At 45.2% G+C, this 17420-nt stretch overlaps 1 protein-coding gene across 1 annotated transcript; it reads right to left on the reverse strand.

The window, feature by feature from the left end:
* Nucleotides 1-2: 2 nt before the first annotated feature.
* On the reverse strand, nt 3-16709 carry LOC129456554 (CCN family member 1-like). The gene is made up of 6 exons (XM_055224586.1): nt 16670-16709; nt 13412-13625; nt 9141-9388; nt 2167-2260; nt 1896-2089; nt 3-1147 (listed from the first exon to the last, which is right to left on the reverse strand). Exons 1-6 carry the CDS (start codon nt 16691-16693, stop codon nt 842-844), a joined length of 1080 nt encoding a protein of 359 aa, XP_055080561.1. The 5' UTR covers nt 16694-16709; the 3' UTR covers nt 3-841.
* Between the last annotated feature and the right edge of the window lie 711 nt (nt 16710-17420).

A 17420-nucleotide genomic window follows, 5' to 3' on the forward strand; every position in this document is an offset into this window, starting at 1 on the left:
CACTCTCTTCCAGCTGCAGAAAATGTAATCTATAAAATTAAAGCTGTTTAATCAAAGTCAGACAAAACTACAGGTTTTATCCTGGTCAGGCACAAGACACATTTGATTTTGGTCCAATTTCTTCCTCTTCAGTTGTATACATGATCATACCTCCTGCTAGCATTCAGGATTCACAGTGCTGTCATAAAGTATTGCAGAGACGCATTCATTAAGCCAAAATACAACTCAGTTATTCTACTCGATGCAGCAGTCAGAGCTGCCTCGTCGTATACTGTAGTAATACTCCACAGTATACTACAGCAATACTATAGTACTGTAGTATTGCTGTAGTACTATAGAACTGTATTACTGTAGTGTTACTGTAGTAGTATTGTATTACTGTAGTAGTACTGTAGTATTACAGTTGTATTACTGTAGTATTACTGTAGTACTGCATTACAGTATGGACACCTCCCTAGGAAGGTGTTCCGGGCATTTTCCCACCGGGAGGAGGCCCCAGGAAAGACCCAGGACACGCTGGAGGTGGAAGGTGTAAGTCTGGGTTCCTGCTTAGACTGCTGCCCCAGCGACCTGGCCCCGGATGAGTGGAAGAAAATGGATGGATGTTTTACAGTAGATACCAGTCCACGCTGCACTGATGGAGCAGATCTGTGCTTTGCTGTGGCTCTGACTTGTCCCGGGGAGATGACCTCACAGTTTCAGTGTGTTTAGTGTCAATACTTCAGAGGTTCAGATCTGTCCCGTTGTCTGTTCATTTTCCCATGAGGCCTTTGGGCTGAATAATACCAGGATCTCTGAAGCCAGGTGCACTAAATAGTCTTGTTTCCAGGAATCACCAAACCTAGTCGATGAACTTGTGTGTGTCGCCGTACATCCAATGTTGTGGAGGCAAAGCCACCTCATTGAGATGACCACAGTCAGTGCTGCATTTACACGACTGTACAAACATGGCGGACTTGTGGAAGCTCTGTCCACTGGGACAGACAAAACTCACTGGGATGGTGCGTGTTTTTTGAGGTGAGCAGCAGCGTCCATCTGCGCATACACTGCAGTAGTTTGGGCGATAGAGTCTGAGACTTACACACTCCCCATAGGACAGACGAAGCGCTCCTGGGGCCTTTTGGGTCGGTGAACATTTTTGGACTTTCTGTGGAGAAATAAGGATTCTGATGAGCTGACTGCTGTATTTGTACAACTGTTTAACAATCATCGTTTACATGAGAAAACTGCAGATACAACAGTTTGGAAAGTCCTCTTGTTCAGTGTCATTCACGGAGATGGCTCACTACCAGCTGATCCCCTGGTGTCTGCAGGTTAAATATAGCAGACTCTTCTGTCCTCGGGACAGTTGCTGAGCAGGAATGCTCAGGGTCAGGACTATATTTAACAAGGCGCCTGGCTGCACCAGCTCATCTGAGTGTAGCAGGGCTCTTTTCCCACTGCACGAGCACTTCCCAAACCACACAGAGGATCATCATTCCTTAAATCAGGGATTAGGACAGCTCCGGAGACTGGGGAGTGTTTACACAGGGCCAGACATAATAATTCATTTGAGTTTCGATCCTTTTCAAGAGGACTTATGCTGCTGTATACAAAATAACAATATCAAAAGAATAAAGCAGTTATGGGGATTCACTAATACCTCCACTTCAGCAGTGCCAGTGTGGAGGTGGCATTACCTCTGTGGGAACAGTGAGGCTGCGACACTGGCTGTGACAGGGCTTTACCTTTGCTGGGACAGGGAGGCTGTGGCGGAGGCTGTGGCGGAGGCTGTGACAGGGGCTGTGACAGGGGCTGTGACAGGGGCTGTGACAGGGGCTGTGACAGGGGCTGTGACAGGGGCTGTGACAGGGGCTGTGACAGGGGCTGTGACAGGGGCTGTGACAGGGCCTTACCTTTTTAGGCACCAGGAGGCTGTGGCAGGGCCGTATGGTGCATATTCTGGTCTCTTTCTGCAGTTTGCACTCAGTGTTTTTGTTGGAGATTCGGGAGGAGATGCCTGTCCCACAGCTCCTGGAGCACTGGGACCAGCTGGTAGTCTGTACGGGACAGGTATTCTCCTTCATCCTCCTCAACATAACATTTTTCCCTGAATAAAACAATCACACAAGTGTTCAAATGGGATTATTTTCAAATTGCACTGAAGGTTCCTAGTTTGTTTCATACCCGGCAGGTGGCGAAGTCCGTACTGGTTTTCCCAGCCTTCCTTCAGGTCATTGGACAGCTTCGGTCTGGGAAGGTGCTGTTTCAGAGGAGTCACCTGTCACAACAAGAGAATAAACAAAGGAGTAGGCTGTGTGTGGGACACTTCTCTAAGTAACAAAAAATGCATCAGAACTTCTATAACTGCTGTTCATAATATTGCTTTTATACAGCACCTTTTGAACCCTCAGAGAAGATTTACAGTGAATTATTTATTTGTTCCACATGTGGTGGAGGCTCGTACTGTAGCCACAGCTGCCCCAAGGCTGACTGACAAAAGTGAGGCTGCCAATGAGCCCCTCTGATCCCCACCAACACACACCACATTCATAAATGGTAAATGGTCACATTTTTATAATGCGCTTTTCCACCTTCAAGGCCTCAAAGCGTATTTACATCACCCATTCACCCACACATTCATGCAGCAATGTACACAGACAGTGTCTTGCCCAAGGACACAACAACAGCATTCATCTATGGGAGCTGGAATCACACTGCCAACCTGTGTGTCACTGGATCTGAACACTCAACCAGTGATGTTTTAAGAGTGAAATTCAAATCTACCAACTGAGCCACTGTGTGACAAAGTGGGCCTTTGTCCCTTTTTAATAGTATTATGATTTGGTTTGCACATCTTTGTTCATTTTCAATAACTTCAATACCCAACAAAATATAACTATCCCGGGTTTGTTTTGTTATCAGTTTAAAGCACCACACATTTGTTAGTTAAATATATTTTATTTAGTTAAATGCGTCTATTCAGTTCAGTCAATCATCTTACCTGTATCTCCACATGGTCCAGACAAAGAGGGGGCGTGCCCTATGTCGGCCATTTTATAGGCTAGAGTGGGGTCGTGGGCCGGACCATGTGGAGGGGGAAAAACTGGCTTAAGTTTATTTATTTCTTTGTGTTAATGTTTTGTATATTTTCATTTCTGGAATTAAGTGTTTATATTGTGTTTAGTTAAACACTTTTGGTAAAGGACTTGGGCCCGAGAGCTGTTTTATGCAATATAGTGTTTATGATACTCCCACCGCCCCTGGACAAGAAATGGAGTAGACCGGGGGAGGGGCTTCCAGTACAGGGAAGTATATTAGTCTGGCCAATTAGCCAGATAGGGAACACCTGTGTAGCCAGAGTACACGTGGCTTTTGTTTCAGTTGCTTAAGTTTGGTTGCTTAGTTTTTTGTTGAGCACCGTTAATTTTTGTACATATGTATTATTTTTGTTTGTCCACGGTGTACCACTGCACGGGTAATAAATGTGTTTAATGGGACTTCTTTTGAGTCTGCCTCCTATTTTGATCACTCGGGCCAGCTTCCTCACATTTGGTGGCAGTGGTGGGATCCAGGCCAGTAGGAGGCAGTGAAGATGAAGTCCACAAGACAGAACCCAAAGAAGTCTTGTGCTGAGGCTGGAACAGATCCACCAGACGACCAGGAGGTGGCAGTTGGTGGCGAACCAGAACCCCAGGTTAACAGTGTGGATCAGCTATCAGGTCTACTACATCGCCTCATGCAACAACAAAATGAGCAATGGACTACAATGCGCAGAGACATTTTTAACCTCCAACGAGAAATGCAACAAAGTCGTGTGACGCAAATGGATGGACCTGATGAACTGAGAGCAGAGGAGCTTCCAACCCAGAGCTCTCATTTTGACCAAAGTCATTCCAGGCAATCCAGCACCATGAGAAACAGCAACTGGAAAGGCCCAAAAATGCAACCCTACACTGATGGTGAGGACATTGAACATTACTTGTGCACCTTTGAACGAATTGCACATGCATGCCAGTGGTCAAATGATGAGTGGGCTCTTCGTCTTGCACCGCTCTTAACTGGCAAAGCACGTTCAGCGTACGTTGCTATGGACATTGACGATACTATGAACTATTACAAAGTGAAACGTGCTGTTTTGCAAAAGTTTGAGATCAGCACGGAGACTTACCGACTGAGGTTTCGTTCAACGGAGCCGGGAGAAGAGGAGACGCCGCAGGAGCTACAGGTTCGTCTGAAGGAGCTGTACAATAAATGGATGGACCCAAAGTCCAAAACCAAAGAGCAAATTGGAGATACAATCATCCTGGAGCAGTTCCTTAGAGTTCTGAGTCCAGAACTACGCACGTGGATTAAGGAAAGAGACCCAAAGACTTCCAAAGAGGCAGCGGACATGGCCGAAGCTTTCCTTGCTGCACGCCGCCCCTCGAAGACACTACTTGCCCCAAGGACTCACCAACCCACCCCAATGGGTAAGACATTTGCCCCTGAACCTAGACCCAGACACTTTAGACCTAGTGCTCCCTTACATGCACCTAGACCAGACAGCAGGAGTAGAGACACTTATGCTTGTCATTTATGTGGTCAAATAGGACATCTCAAAGCACAGTGTCCCAGGGCTAATAGCAGGGCTAGTAAAAACTACATGTGTAGTGTATCCACCTTACCTGCTAATGTAGACAGTCGGGAGGGTCATCAGGAGGAGCTCACTATGGGGGTGGTGATAGATGACAAACCTTGTATTGCCTTATTAGATTCAGGAAGTGATCGTACTCTGGTCAGACAGGACAGTTTGCCTAAGGATGTAATTTTTTGTGGAGGGACCGTAGATATTGTGTGTATCCATGGTGACAGGGTACGCTATCCCCTTGCAGAAATAAGTGTTCAAGTGGAAAGCCAGTCTTTTACACTTGCTGTAGGCGTGCTAGAACAGCTGCCTTACCAAGTTGTATTAGGCCTGGATGTTCCGGTCCTTCCTGAGCTAATAGCCAATCAATCTAACGTAGCCAAGGTAAATGCTAGTTTAATGGCAGTTACTAGATCACAAACTCATCAGAAAGTAAGTAGTCAGAGAACAGGATGGGAGGACTTACCTTTCGCTAATTCAGACATGTCAAATACTAATAATGGCAAAATCAAGAAGAGTAAGAGACAAAAGAGGCAAGAAAAAGTCAAAGGGACTAAAGTGCAGGAAAATATAGAAACACCAATTGAGGCAGATTTGTTTTCCATCTGTAGTGACGTGGCAAAATTACAAAAACAAGATCCAACGTTAGCTAATTTGTTCAGTAAATGTGTGTCAGACACGACAAAAGTGACAACGCGAGGGAGTGAAGTTTTTGTGATTAAGGGTGATAGACTTTACAGACGAAGTGAGGTGGGGGACCAATTAGTAGTCCCACAATCATTGAGACCCACTATCCTTAATCTTAGTCATTCAGTTCCATGGGCAGGACATTTAGGCCAAGCTAAAACATTTTCTAGAATGGTGCCTAGGTTTTATTGGCCCCGGCAGTATGCAGACACTGTAAAGTACTGTCAGTCATGCCCAGAGTGTCAGTTAACAGCCCCAAACAAAAAGGGAGATAGGGCGCCCCTTATTAGCATGCCCATCATTGACACCCCTTTTTCTCGTATTGCCATGGACATTGTTGGCCCACTGGAGCGGAGCAGTGCGGGACATCGGTATATCCTAGTGGTGTTGGATTATGCCACTAGGTATCCGGAGGCATTTCCACTGAAGAAGATCAAAGCACGCCAGATCGTCACCTGCCTCATTCAGCTCTTCTCCAGAGTGGGCATCCCCAGAGAGATCATCACCGACCAAGGCACCAACTTCACTTCTACATTGCTGAAACAAGTCTACAACCTCCTGGGAATTCAAGGCATAAAGACAAGTCCATACCATCCACAGACTGATGGGCTTGTTGAGCGCTTCAATAAGACTCTCAAATCTATGCTGAGAAAGTTTGTGGCTGAGTCGGGAGCAGATTGGAACCAGTGGCTGCCGTTCCTATTGTTTGCTTACCGAGAAGTCCCTCAAACATCTACTGGATTTTCACCATTTCAGCTTCTCTATGGACATTCTGTTCGAGGGCCCTTGGATGTCCTAAAAGAAGCCTGGGAGGGGCCAACGCCAGAGCAGGGATGTAATGAACTTTCATATGTACTGAAAATGAGAGATAGATTGGAGCAGTTCAAAGAGCTTGCTTGTGACAACTTGACACAAGCACAAGAGAGACAAAAACACAGTTATGACAAGGTCTCCAGAAGAAGAGCATTCCAGGTGGGCCAGAAAGTCTTGCTTTTATTGCCAACATCCGAGAGTGGTCTTTTAGCTAAATGGCAAGGCCCATATGAGATCCGAAAAAAAACTGGTCCAGTCACCTATGAACTGTTTATGCCGGAACGTCGTAAGAAGGCTCAAATATTTCATGTTAATCTACTTAAGGAGTGGGTGGACCGGTCAGACCAGCTCTCTTTAATGGCACGTGCAGTCACAGATGAGGAGGAGGTCCAGGAGCAGTACTTCCCTTCACCAGCAGAGGCACCAGTGTTCCCTGATGTAAGTCATCTGAGTGCTGAGCAGCAACAGAACCTTCAAATTTACATGACAAATGAACTTTTTAGTGTGAAACCTGGATACACTCACCTCATCCAGCACCAGATCCGCCTACGCTCACCAGAACAGCAGCCCATTAGAGACACTACCTGTCGCATTCCAGCTAAGCTTATCCCACAGTTAAAGACAGAAGTAGCGGACATGCTGGAGATGGGAATTATTGAACCATCGCGCAGTGAGTGGTGCAGCCCGGTAGTCTTGGTTCCCAAAAAGGAAGATCCAAAGCTCAGATTCTGTGTGAACTTTTCTAAATTGAATGCGGTGTCTGCATTTGACCCCTACCCAATGCCAAGGGTAGATGAACTGATCGAGCGGCTGGGTCATGCAAGTTATTTGACAACCTTAGACCTCTGCAAGGGGTATTGGCAAGTGCCCCTGGATAAAGCCTCAAGAGATCTGACGACCTTCCGGGTGCCCAGCGGCCTCTTCAGGTTCCGAATGATGCCCTTTGGTCTACACGGAGCGCCGGCCACATTCCAACGGCTCGTTGACGAGGTGCTAAGAGGAGCTGAGGACTACGCTGCTGCTTACATTGATGACATCGTCATCTTCAGCCAGTCCTGGGAGGAGCACCTACGCCATCTGTCTGATGTTTTCAGGCGGATCCAAGAGGCAGGTCTTGTTATCAACGCCCAGAAGTGCCACATCGCCAAGCCTGAGGTGCAGTACTTGGGCTATGTGATCGGAGCTGGGGGTATTCATCCTCAGGTCAGTAAAGTTGAAGCAATTTCTGCTACCCCATTGCCTAACACCAAGAGAAGGCTGAGATCCTTCTTGGGTGTAGTGGGATGGTACCGACGCCTGATCCCAGACTTTGCAACTAGGTCCGCCCCTTTATCTGACATGACTTGTAAAAATAGCCCAGTACAGGTTAAATGGACTCCAGAGACTGTACGTGCTTTTAATGACTTGAAAGACTGCTTGTGTCAACAACCCGTTTTGCAGTGTCCAGACTTTGAACTGCCCTTTACTGTACAGACTGATGCTTCAGGTGTGGGGCTGGGGGCGGTGTTGCTGCAAGGGGAGGAGGGTAACCAACTTCCAGTTCAGTATATCAGCCGGAAACTTTTTCCAAGAGAGAAAAAGTATTCAACTATTGAGAAGGAGGCTCTCGCCATTAAATGGGCTTTGGACACTCTGAGATACTATCTTATCGGTAAAGACTTTGTTTTAGAAACTGACCATCGTGCATTGCAATGGATTCATAATATGAAGGACACTAATGCTCGTATTACTCGATGGTATTTGTCTCTGCAGCCATTTTGTTTTAAGGTCCAGTACAAACCAGGGCATAAAAATGTTGTTGCTGATTTTCTGTCCCGTGACTCTGACGGGTAACGGGCTTATGGGGGGGGGTGTGTGACAAAGTGGGCCTTTGTCCCTTTTTAATAGTATTATGATTTGGTTTGCACATCTTTGTTCATTTTCAATAACTTCAATACCCAACAAAATATAACTATCCCGGGTTTGTTTTGTTATCAGTTTAAAGCACCACACATTTGTTAGTTAAATATATTTTATTTAGTTAAATGCGTCTATTCAGTTCAGTCAATCATCTTACCTGTATCTCCACATGGTCCAGACAAAGAGGGGGCGTGCCCTATGTCGGCCATTTTATAGGCTAGAGTGGGGTCGTGGGCCGGACCATGTGGAGGGGGAAAAACTGGCTTAAGTTTATTTATTTCTTTGTGTTAATGTTTTGTATATTTTCATTTCTGGAATTAAGTGTTTATATTGTGTTTAGTTAAACACTTTTGGTAAAGGACTTGGGCCCGAGAGCTGTTTTATGCAATATAGTGTTTATGATACTCCCACCGCCCCTGGACAAGAAATGGAGTAGACCGGGGGAGGGGCTTCCAGTACAGGGAAGTATATTAGTCTGGCCAATTAGCCAGATAGGGAACACCTGTGTAGCCAGAGTACACGTGGCTTTTGTTTCAGTTGCTTAAGTTTGGTTGCTTAGTTTTTTGTTGAGCACCGTTAATTTTTGTACATATGTATTATTTTTGTTTGTCCACGGTGTACCACTGCACGGGTAATAAATGTGTTTAATGGGACTTCTTTTGAGTCTGCCTCCTATTTTGATCACTCGGGCCAGCTTCTTCACACACTGTCACCCAAGCTAGACAACAGTTTATCCACTGTCCCCCTTCATCAGGGTGTGGACATTAAAAGAGCAAGATGGCTGCCAGGCCTTGTTTATACTGACAGGTCACATGATCTGGTCACATGACAAAACAAAAATCATTAGACTTTATAAGCCTCATCATATTTAAAGCAAGAGGTGGTAATTTTACTTTTGATTTTTTGAAAACAACTTTGTTAAAATACAAGTTTAATATCAGGAGGCGTTTCAGGCCAACACCAGCCAGTCGTCTTATTACACCAGTTTATCGACCAAAATGGGATATCGACTGAACCGATATCTTAGAATCAATATCTGATCCACCAAAATGTTCAATATCAGCGCCGTTCTCTGACACCAGTATTGTATTGGTGCATCACTACTATTTTTATCTGGTGCAGTGACGTTACCCACCTTCTTTTTCCATGAGAGATGCCAGGTTCTCTTGTGGCAGTGGACGAAGGGGCAGCACTTCCCAGGGGTCTTGATGAGACTGGGGAGGGGGCAGGTGGGGGAGGGAGGGGGCAGCTTGTTTATGCACAGCGGAGCACAGCCCACGGCGCCATCCAAGCAAGTGCACTGGTGTTTACAGCCAACTCGAAAACTCTCCCCATTCTGGTACATCCTGCCGTTATACTCACATGTGCGGCCCTCGCTTTTGGCTAAAACGATAAACAGAGTTTAAAGTAAAAACTACTTTTATTTACTTATCTTTACTATATCTTAAGTATAATGAGATTATATATATATATATATATATATATATATATATAAATTTTTTTCCAAATTTTGTCTTTTTTTTCAGCTTAAAATTTTACGTACGTTTACATTTTAGCAACCATGTTTTACACTGGGCCCAAAACTCCTCCAATGTACATTGAAATTATTGACAAATAAAAATATAAGAGAACACTTTAATTTTGTTGAAACAAGGTTTAAATAAAATATTGGGATTAAAAAAAATGTGTTTCTTGTAAATTATGCCGAACACCTGTTCAAAATTCTCCTAGTGTGATGTCATCAATGTGGGACTCTCTAAAATACAACTCCTGTTTCCTGTGATTTTCAACATATTTTTCAGCTCAGCTTTTCTTCACAAACAGGCTCTGTGCTTGTTATTTTTAAAAAATCGTGATCTGTGCACAGCAGCACGCTAGCTAGCTCACTGTGTCTCAAAGCTAACAGTCACTTATATTAAAATCAGAAAACATAAAATAAACAACCTATTAAAATTGAAATTAATTAAAATAAAGACTAAATAATAATTATTATTATTGCACATGCGCACCCCCCCCACACACACACACAGTGAGGCAAAAAAGTAGTCAAAAACCAATTGTGCAAGTTCTCCCACTTAAAAAGAGGGAAGAGGCCTGTAATTTTCATCATAGGTTCAGTTCAACTATGAGAGACAGAATGGGGGGAAAGAATACAGAAAATCACATTGTAGGATTTTAATGAAGTCATTGGTAGATTCCTCGGTAAAATAAGTATTTGGTCATCTACAAGCAAGCAAGATTTCTGTCTCTCACAGACCTCCTCCTTCTTCTTTAAGAGGCTCTGTCCTCCACTCGTTACCTGTATTAATGGCACCTGTTTGAACTCGTTATCAGTGTAAAAGACACCTGTCCACAACCTCAAACAGTCAGACTCCAAACTCCACTATGGCCAAGACAAAAGAGCTATCAAGGGACACCAGCAACAAAATTGTAGACCTGTACCAGGCTGGGAATCTGCAATAGGTGAGCAGCTTGGTGTGAAGAAATCAACTGTGGGAGCAATTATTAGAAAATGGAAGATATACAAGACTATTAATAATCTCCCTCGATCTGGGGCTCCACACAAGATCTTACCCCTTGGGGTCAAAATGACACAAGAATGATGAGCAAAAATCCCAGAACCACACGGGGGGACCTCGTGAATGACCTGCAGAGAGCTGGGACCAAAGTAACAAAGGCAACTATCAATAACACACTACGCCACCAGGGACTCAAATCCTCAAATGTTCCCCTGCTTAAGCCAGTACATGTCCAGACCCGTCTGAAGTTTGCTAGAGAACATTTGGATGATCCAGAAGAGGATTGGGAGAATGTCATATGGTCAGATGAAACCAAAATAGAACTATTTGATAAATCCTCAACTTGTCGTGTTTGGAGAAGAAAGCATGGGGGTGGAAACATCATGCTCTGGGGCTGTTTTTCTGCAAAGGGACCTGGGCGACTGATCCATGTAAAGGAATGAATGAATGTGACCATGTATCGTGAGATTTTGAGTGAAAACCTCCTTCCATTAGCAAGGACATTGAAGATGAAACGTGGCTGAGTCTTTCAACATGACAATGACACATGACAAACACACCACCCGGGCAACAAAGGAGTGGCTTTGTAAGAAGCATTTCAAGGTCCTGGAGTGGCCTAGCCAGTCTCCAGATCTCAACCCGGCTGAAAATCTTTGGAGGGAGTTGAAAGTCCTTGTTGTCCAGTGACAGTCCCAAAACATCACTGCTCCAGAGGAGATCTGCAGGAGGAATGGACCAAACTACCAGCAACAGTGTGTGAAAACCTTGTGGAGACTTACAGAAAATGTTTGACCTCTGTCATTGCCAAAAAAGGGATTGATTCTTTAAAGATCCATCCATCCATTTTCTTCCACTTATCCAGGGCCGGGTCACGGGGGCAGCAGTCTAAGCAGGGACTCCCCTCACCCTGGACATGTCCTCCAGCTCCTCCGGTGGGACCCCAAGGTGTTCCCAGGCCAGCCAAGAGACATAGTCCCTCCAGCATGTCCTGGGTCTTCCCCGGGGCCTCCTCCCGGTGGGACATGCCCAGAACACCTCCCTAGGGAGGCGTCCAGGAGGCATCCTGAGCAGATGCCCAAGCCACCTCAACTGGTTCCTCTCGATGTGTAGGAGCAGCAGCTCTACTCCAAGCTCCTCCCGTGTGGCCGAGCTCCTCACCCTATTTCTAAGGGTGCGCCCAGCCACCCTACGGAGGAATCCCATTTTGGCTGCTTGTATCCGCATTCTTGTCCTTTCTTTGAAAATCAGACAATGTGATTTTTCTTGATAGTTGAAGTGAACCTATGATAAAAATGACAGGCTCTCTCGTCTTTTAAAGTGGGAGAACCTATACAGTTGGTGGATGACTAAATACTTTTTTGCCCCACTATAAATGTAAATTTCAGGTGTCTATACTTTACTTAAGCACAGTACTAGTTTTATGTTCCAGCACTGACAAAAGGGCAGATCTATGATAAGATGTTTGTTTCGTGTAAATGTGACACACCTCGAGCCTCTTTCAAAGACGACTAGCTTCAAGTGAAAAGAAAGAGTCTCAGATTTCAGTTTGTGCTTTAAACCCTAAGTACACATCCCATTCACACATCCACAACACACACCAAAACATGTTTGTACAACCAAAAGACTGTGCTGGGCCCAAGGAAAGAAGAATCACCAATACATTTATCAAAGGACTGTCGCCTTAACACAGTTTGAAGTCCAATATATTGCTGAAGTAAATATAGACGATTAACGATGATAATGAAACTCATTTACACCACTGACACAAAAACCCAAGAGCAGATTTAAACCACAAAAACTATTCTAAATGTACAATATTGTTCAAAATCATAAGCAGTGATAAACAAACAGCAGAATGAAACACCTTAGTGGTTAGTTTACATCTGTAATGAGTCAGACAAGTTATCAATTCAGAATTTTACTGCTTAAATCTAATCATTTGGCCAAAGAATAACCCAAAAATTCTCAGTAGTGCAAAGAAAAAGTAACATGATTAATACTGACCCCAAAAATATATAGTTCCAATTTCATATATAGAACGATAAATTGATACAATGATTATAGGGACAGGCCTTGTTTACCAAAGCATTTTACTACTGCAAGTACTACTACACTGCTTTGACAAATACTATAAGTTACTACTGGTATTAATGCCAGCATTAGGATATAACCGAGTACATGCACCGAGAATACAACTACTTTACTAAATAAAAAAGTATGGAGCTCATCATTCACCACTCCATGGGTGAGAGTCTTCTGAAAGTTCCCTTCCCAAAAAAAAAACTTTCAAAACTTTCAAAAGCTGATTCGGGCATAATCAGCCACTAATTAATGACAACAAGTCCTATAGTTTCATTTAAATCCGTTAATAAAAATTTATAAGCCACAAAGTCAATACAACAGCAGAATCTTACATTTTGAAATGGCCTTTTTGGGAATAAAACAACCTTGTTATGGAGATTAGTTAGCACATAGCTGGTTAGCATGTCTATCTATTAAAATAACGGTTAGGTTAGGTTATATTTGAATTCTTCAAATGGGAAAAATCTATGTGAAATTGACTTCCAGAGCCTGAGCAGATGTCACTGTTGAACTCCAGACATGACTGTACTTCATCATGTCATTTTGGCTTTGAACTGCACAGTATTACTGAGAAAAATACAAAACACAGCTCTGATTTTACATCACTAATTGAGCATAAATGAATGTATAAGAAATAAGGCAATAAAAATACATATATATAATATATTTAATATAGTGCATAGTGTTAAAGTATTGTAAGTATTCAGAATACAGTACTCTGGCCCATGTAAAAGAACACGAAACAAAATACATTTTAAAGCAGTATTCAGTATTTTGTATTGTTCCCATCAGTGCAGCCTCTCACCTGTGCAGACGCCTTCAGCCATGGTCACGTCGTTGCCATAGTTACACTCCAGGCCTTTGTGGTGGTCGCAGGGCTTGAGTGGGCCACAGTCCTGGTTGAGCTGAGCTGCACATACCTTACAACAGCCGCACCCATTGGACACAGCGCTCACACCCGCGGGGCACAGCACCGGCTCCCCGGGACACGGGCATCGGGCCGAGCAGCTGCCAGTCACCTGGAGGGCAGAAGGGAAAATCAGCATTCAGATAAAGATTGGACGCATTCACACTAGGGCACATCCACTCTAGGGCTCACTCACACTAGGGCACATCCACTCTAGGACTCACTCACACTAGGGCACATCCACTCTAGGGCTCACTCACACTAGGGCACATCCACTCTAGGGCTCACTCACACTAGGGCACATCCACTCTAGGGCTCACTCACACTAGGGCACATCCATTCTAGGACTCACTCACACTAGGGCACATCCACTCTAGGGCTCACTCACACTAGGGCACATCCACTCTAGGACTCACACTAGGGCACATCCACTCTAGGGCTCACTCACACTAGGGCACATCCACTCTAGGGCTCACTCACACTAGGGCACATCCACTCTAGGGCTCACTCACACTAGGGCACATCCACTCTAGGGCTCACTCACACTAGGGCACATCCACTCTAGGACGCATTCACACTAGGGCACATCCACTCTAGGGCTCACTCACACTAGGGCACATCCACTCTAGGGCTCACTCACACTAGGGCACATCCACTCTAGGACGCATTCACACTAGGGCACATCCACTCTAGGACTCACTCACACTATGGCACATCCACTCTAGGGCTCACTCACACTAGGGCACATCCACTCTAGGGCTCACTCACACTAGGGCACATTCACTCTAGGACTCACTCACACTAGGGCACATTCACACTAGGACTCACTACACTAGGGTGGATACGAGGGTGCACTCATACTAGGGCTCACTCACATTAGGTCACACTCTTCACACCTTTCACACTAGGGAGCACACTAGGGCGCACACTAGGACAGATTCACACTAGGACTCACACTAGGGTGCATTCACACTAGGTCTCATTCACAGTAGGGTCCACATGAGGGTGCACTCACACTAGGGCTCACTCACACTAGGTCACACTCAAACTAGGACTCCTGCACTAGGGCGCACATTAGGAAGCACTCACACTAGGGCTCACTCACATTAGGGTGCACACTAGGGTGCACTCACACTAGGGCGCACTCACACTAGAGCGCATTTACACTAGAACTCACACTCACTCACACTAGAACTCACACTAGGGCTCATTCACACTAGAGCACAATCATACTAGGGTGCATTCACAAAAGGCTGTGCTCACACTAGGGCGTACTCACACTAGGATTCACTCACAGTAGGGCACTTCACACTAGGGCGCATTCACACTAAGCTGCATTCACACTAGGACTCGCTCATGCTAGTGAGCACTTACACTAGGGTGCACTCACATTAGGGCACATTCACACTAGGGCACATTCAAACTAGGGCGAATTCACACTAGGACTCACTCACGCTAGGACGCACTCACACAGGGATCCATTCACACTAGAGCACACTCACACTAGGGCACGCTCACCCTAGGGCACGCTCACACTAGGACTCACACTTGGGCGCATATACACTAGAGCGCACACTAGGGCTCACTCACACTAGGGCGCATTCACACTAGGGCTCATCCACACTTGGGCACTTTCACACTAGGGCTTTGGACACGTGCTGTGCTCAAGCTGATCACTAACGCTGACGCTTTTTTGCAGAGAAAATAACACCAGCCGCAATGAAATATGTCTTAAACAATGAGTCAGATATGAGTCCTGCTGTGAGACTCCTCTGTGAATTTATGGATTAAACAACAGCGAGGAGCATCGAGGAGAAACGAGGACAACAGGAGACGAGAACGAGGAACTTGTGTCTGTCACAATCCAACTGAAGCTGAGCATGGATTAGACGTGAGTTTGGAGCAGAGTTCATTCACTTTTTTCTCTTCTCTTCCTCTCCGCACACCTCACAGGGCTCATAAACATAAATCACGTGAGCGCGTACACGAGCAGTTAAAGTGTTCATTATAGGGCAAATCTATGGAGAGGCGAGCCCATTCACAGTGATCTGTCATTGAATAAATTCTATATAAGATACAGAAGTATAATACCATACCGTGGCATATTCGCAATGCAAGAAAATCTCAATGGAGACGAGTAGGGAAATCCCCTCTGGACAGTTATGTAGTATACCTCTGGACAGTTATGTAGTATACCTCTGGACAGTTATGTAGTATACCTCTGGACAGTTATGTAGTATACCTCTGGACAGTTATGTAGTATACATTTACCAGTACACTTTATGAACTGTAGTAATTTACAATATAAAAAAGGTTGTGCAATTTTAAATGACAGCCTTGAATGTCCAGACAACTACAGTGTCCAAAGGGACAACAACGCCACAGCGTCCACAGAGCCGCAGTGTCCACAGGGCCACAGTGTCTACAGAGCCGCAGTGTCCACAGGGCCGCAGCGTCCACAAAGCCACAGCGTCCACAGAGCCAGAGTCACAGTGTCCACAGAGACACAGTGTCCACAGAGACACAGTGTCCACAGAGCCAGAGTCACAGTGTCCACAGAGACACAATGTCCACAGATTCACAGCGTTCACAGAGCCACAGCGTCCACAGAGACACAGCGTCCACAGAGCCAGAGTCACTTACACCGTCCACAGAGACACAGCGTCCACAGAGCCACAGCGTCCACAGAGCCACAGCGTCCACAGAGACACAGCGTCCACAGAGACACAGTGTTCACAGAGCCACAGTGACCACAGAGCCACAGTGACCACAGAATCACAGTGTCCACAGAGCCACAGTGTCTCAGCATTCAGAGAGTCACAGTGTCCACAGAGTCACAGTGTCCACAGTGTCCACAGTGTCACAATGTCCACAGAGCCACAGTGACTACAGTGTCCACAGTGTCACAGCATCCACAATGTCACAGCGTCCACAGTATCACAGTGTCCACAGAGTCACAGTGTCCACAGAGTCACAGCATCCACAGAGTCACAGTGTCCACAGACTCACAAAGCACAGATATGAAGAAACATGAAGAAACACAGTGACTAGCAACGACAACACAATTAAGGAAACTCTTATTATTTTGTACAAAGAGTACACACACGCACACACATCAACTTAGCCTTAAACATAAAATAAATGTCCACGTCTTACCTGTGTGATGACGGCTGTTGTCATAGTTACATAGATCCAAAACATGTCTCACTTTGGGATAATAAATAAATAGTGAATATGATATGTGCCTATTTTTGCATCTTTGGCACCTGAAGTTCTGGGCTCTCGTTCTGAATCCTGGTTTCACTCTTGACTTGCAAAACATCCAAATCCATTTTTATACCCCCGAAGAGCACATAGAGATCACGCCCCTTTCCATTCCCCCAACCAACCACAATGCAGGCATTCCAAGTGGGCAGGGCTTTAGCTCCAGGACACAGCACTGATTGGCCGGAGCTGTTTGGGATAAATGCAGCCATTCATAAAAATGTGCAGATGTGCTGTGTGTTTCTTTGATGGGCTAAACATTTAAATCTGACAGGCTGATTCCTGCCTTTGTGGCTCGCGCCGCTTTGCTAACACAGAGTAAATATATTCATCTGCTTGAACATGCACACAGCTTAGCGTTTCAAACACAGACACACACTTCAGGGAAAAGGGAGTGGAGGGTTTACAGACAAATGAAGGTGCAAAGGCTCAATGTGTTCTTAATGTAAAATGACTCTCCGTGCTGACCCACCCACAAAAACAACCTGGGACAGTTTCAAGCATTTCCAACCTGGCTTTGGTAAAAGATTAAACCCATATATATTTTTATTTTTCAAAGGTGGGGTTGTTATTCTCCCCAGTCACCACCACCTGTGTAACCCGACCCCCGTCCCCCGCTGTCCTCTGTCCCCCCACTGTCCTC

This window comes from Periophthalmus magnuspinnatus, chromosome 1, assembly GCF_009829125.3.
Source record: "Periophthalmus magnuspinnatus isolate fPerMag1 chromosome 1, fPerMag1.2.pri, whole genome shotgun sequence".
Taxonomy (NCBI): domain Eukaryota; kingdom Metazoa; phylum Chordata; class Actinopteri; order Gobiiformes; family Gobiidae; genus Periophthalmus; species Periophthalmus magnuspinnatus.

Excerpts from the sequence above, each read along its gene's own strand:
- LOC129456554 (XM_055224586.1), bottom strand. The coding sequence starts at position 16,693 with ATGACAACAGCCGTCATCACACAG. Across the intron at positions 13,626-16,669 it reads CAACAGCCGTCATCACACAG|GTGACTGGCAGCTGCTCGGC; the intron begins GTAAGACGTGGA and ends TCTGCCCTCCAG. Across the intron at positions 2,090-2,166 it reads CGGACTTCGCCACCTGCCGG|GGAAAAATGTTATGTTGAGG; the intron begins GTATGAAACAAA and ends TGTTTTATTCAG.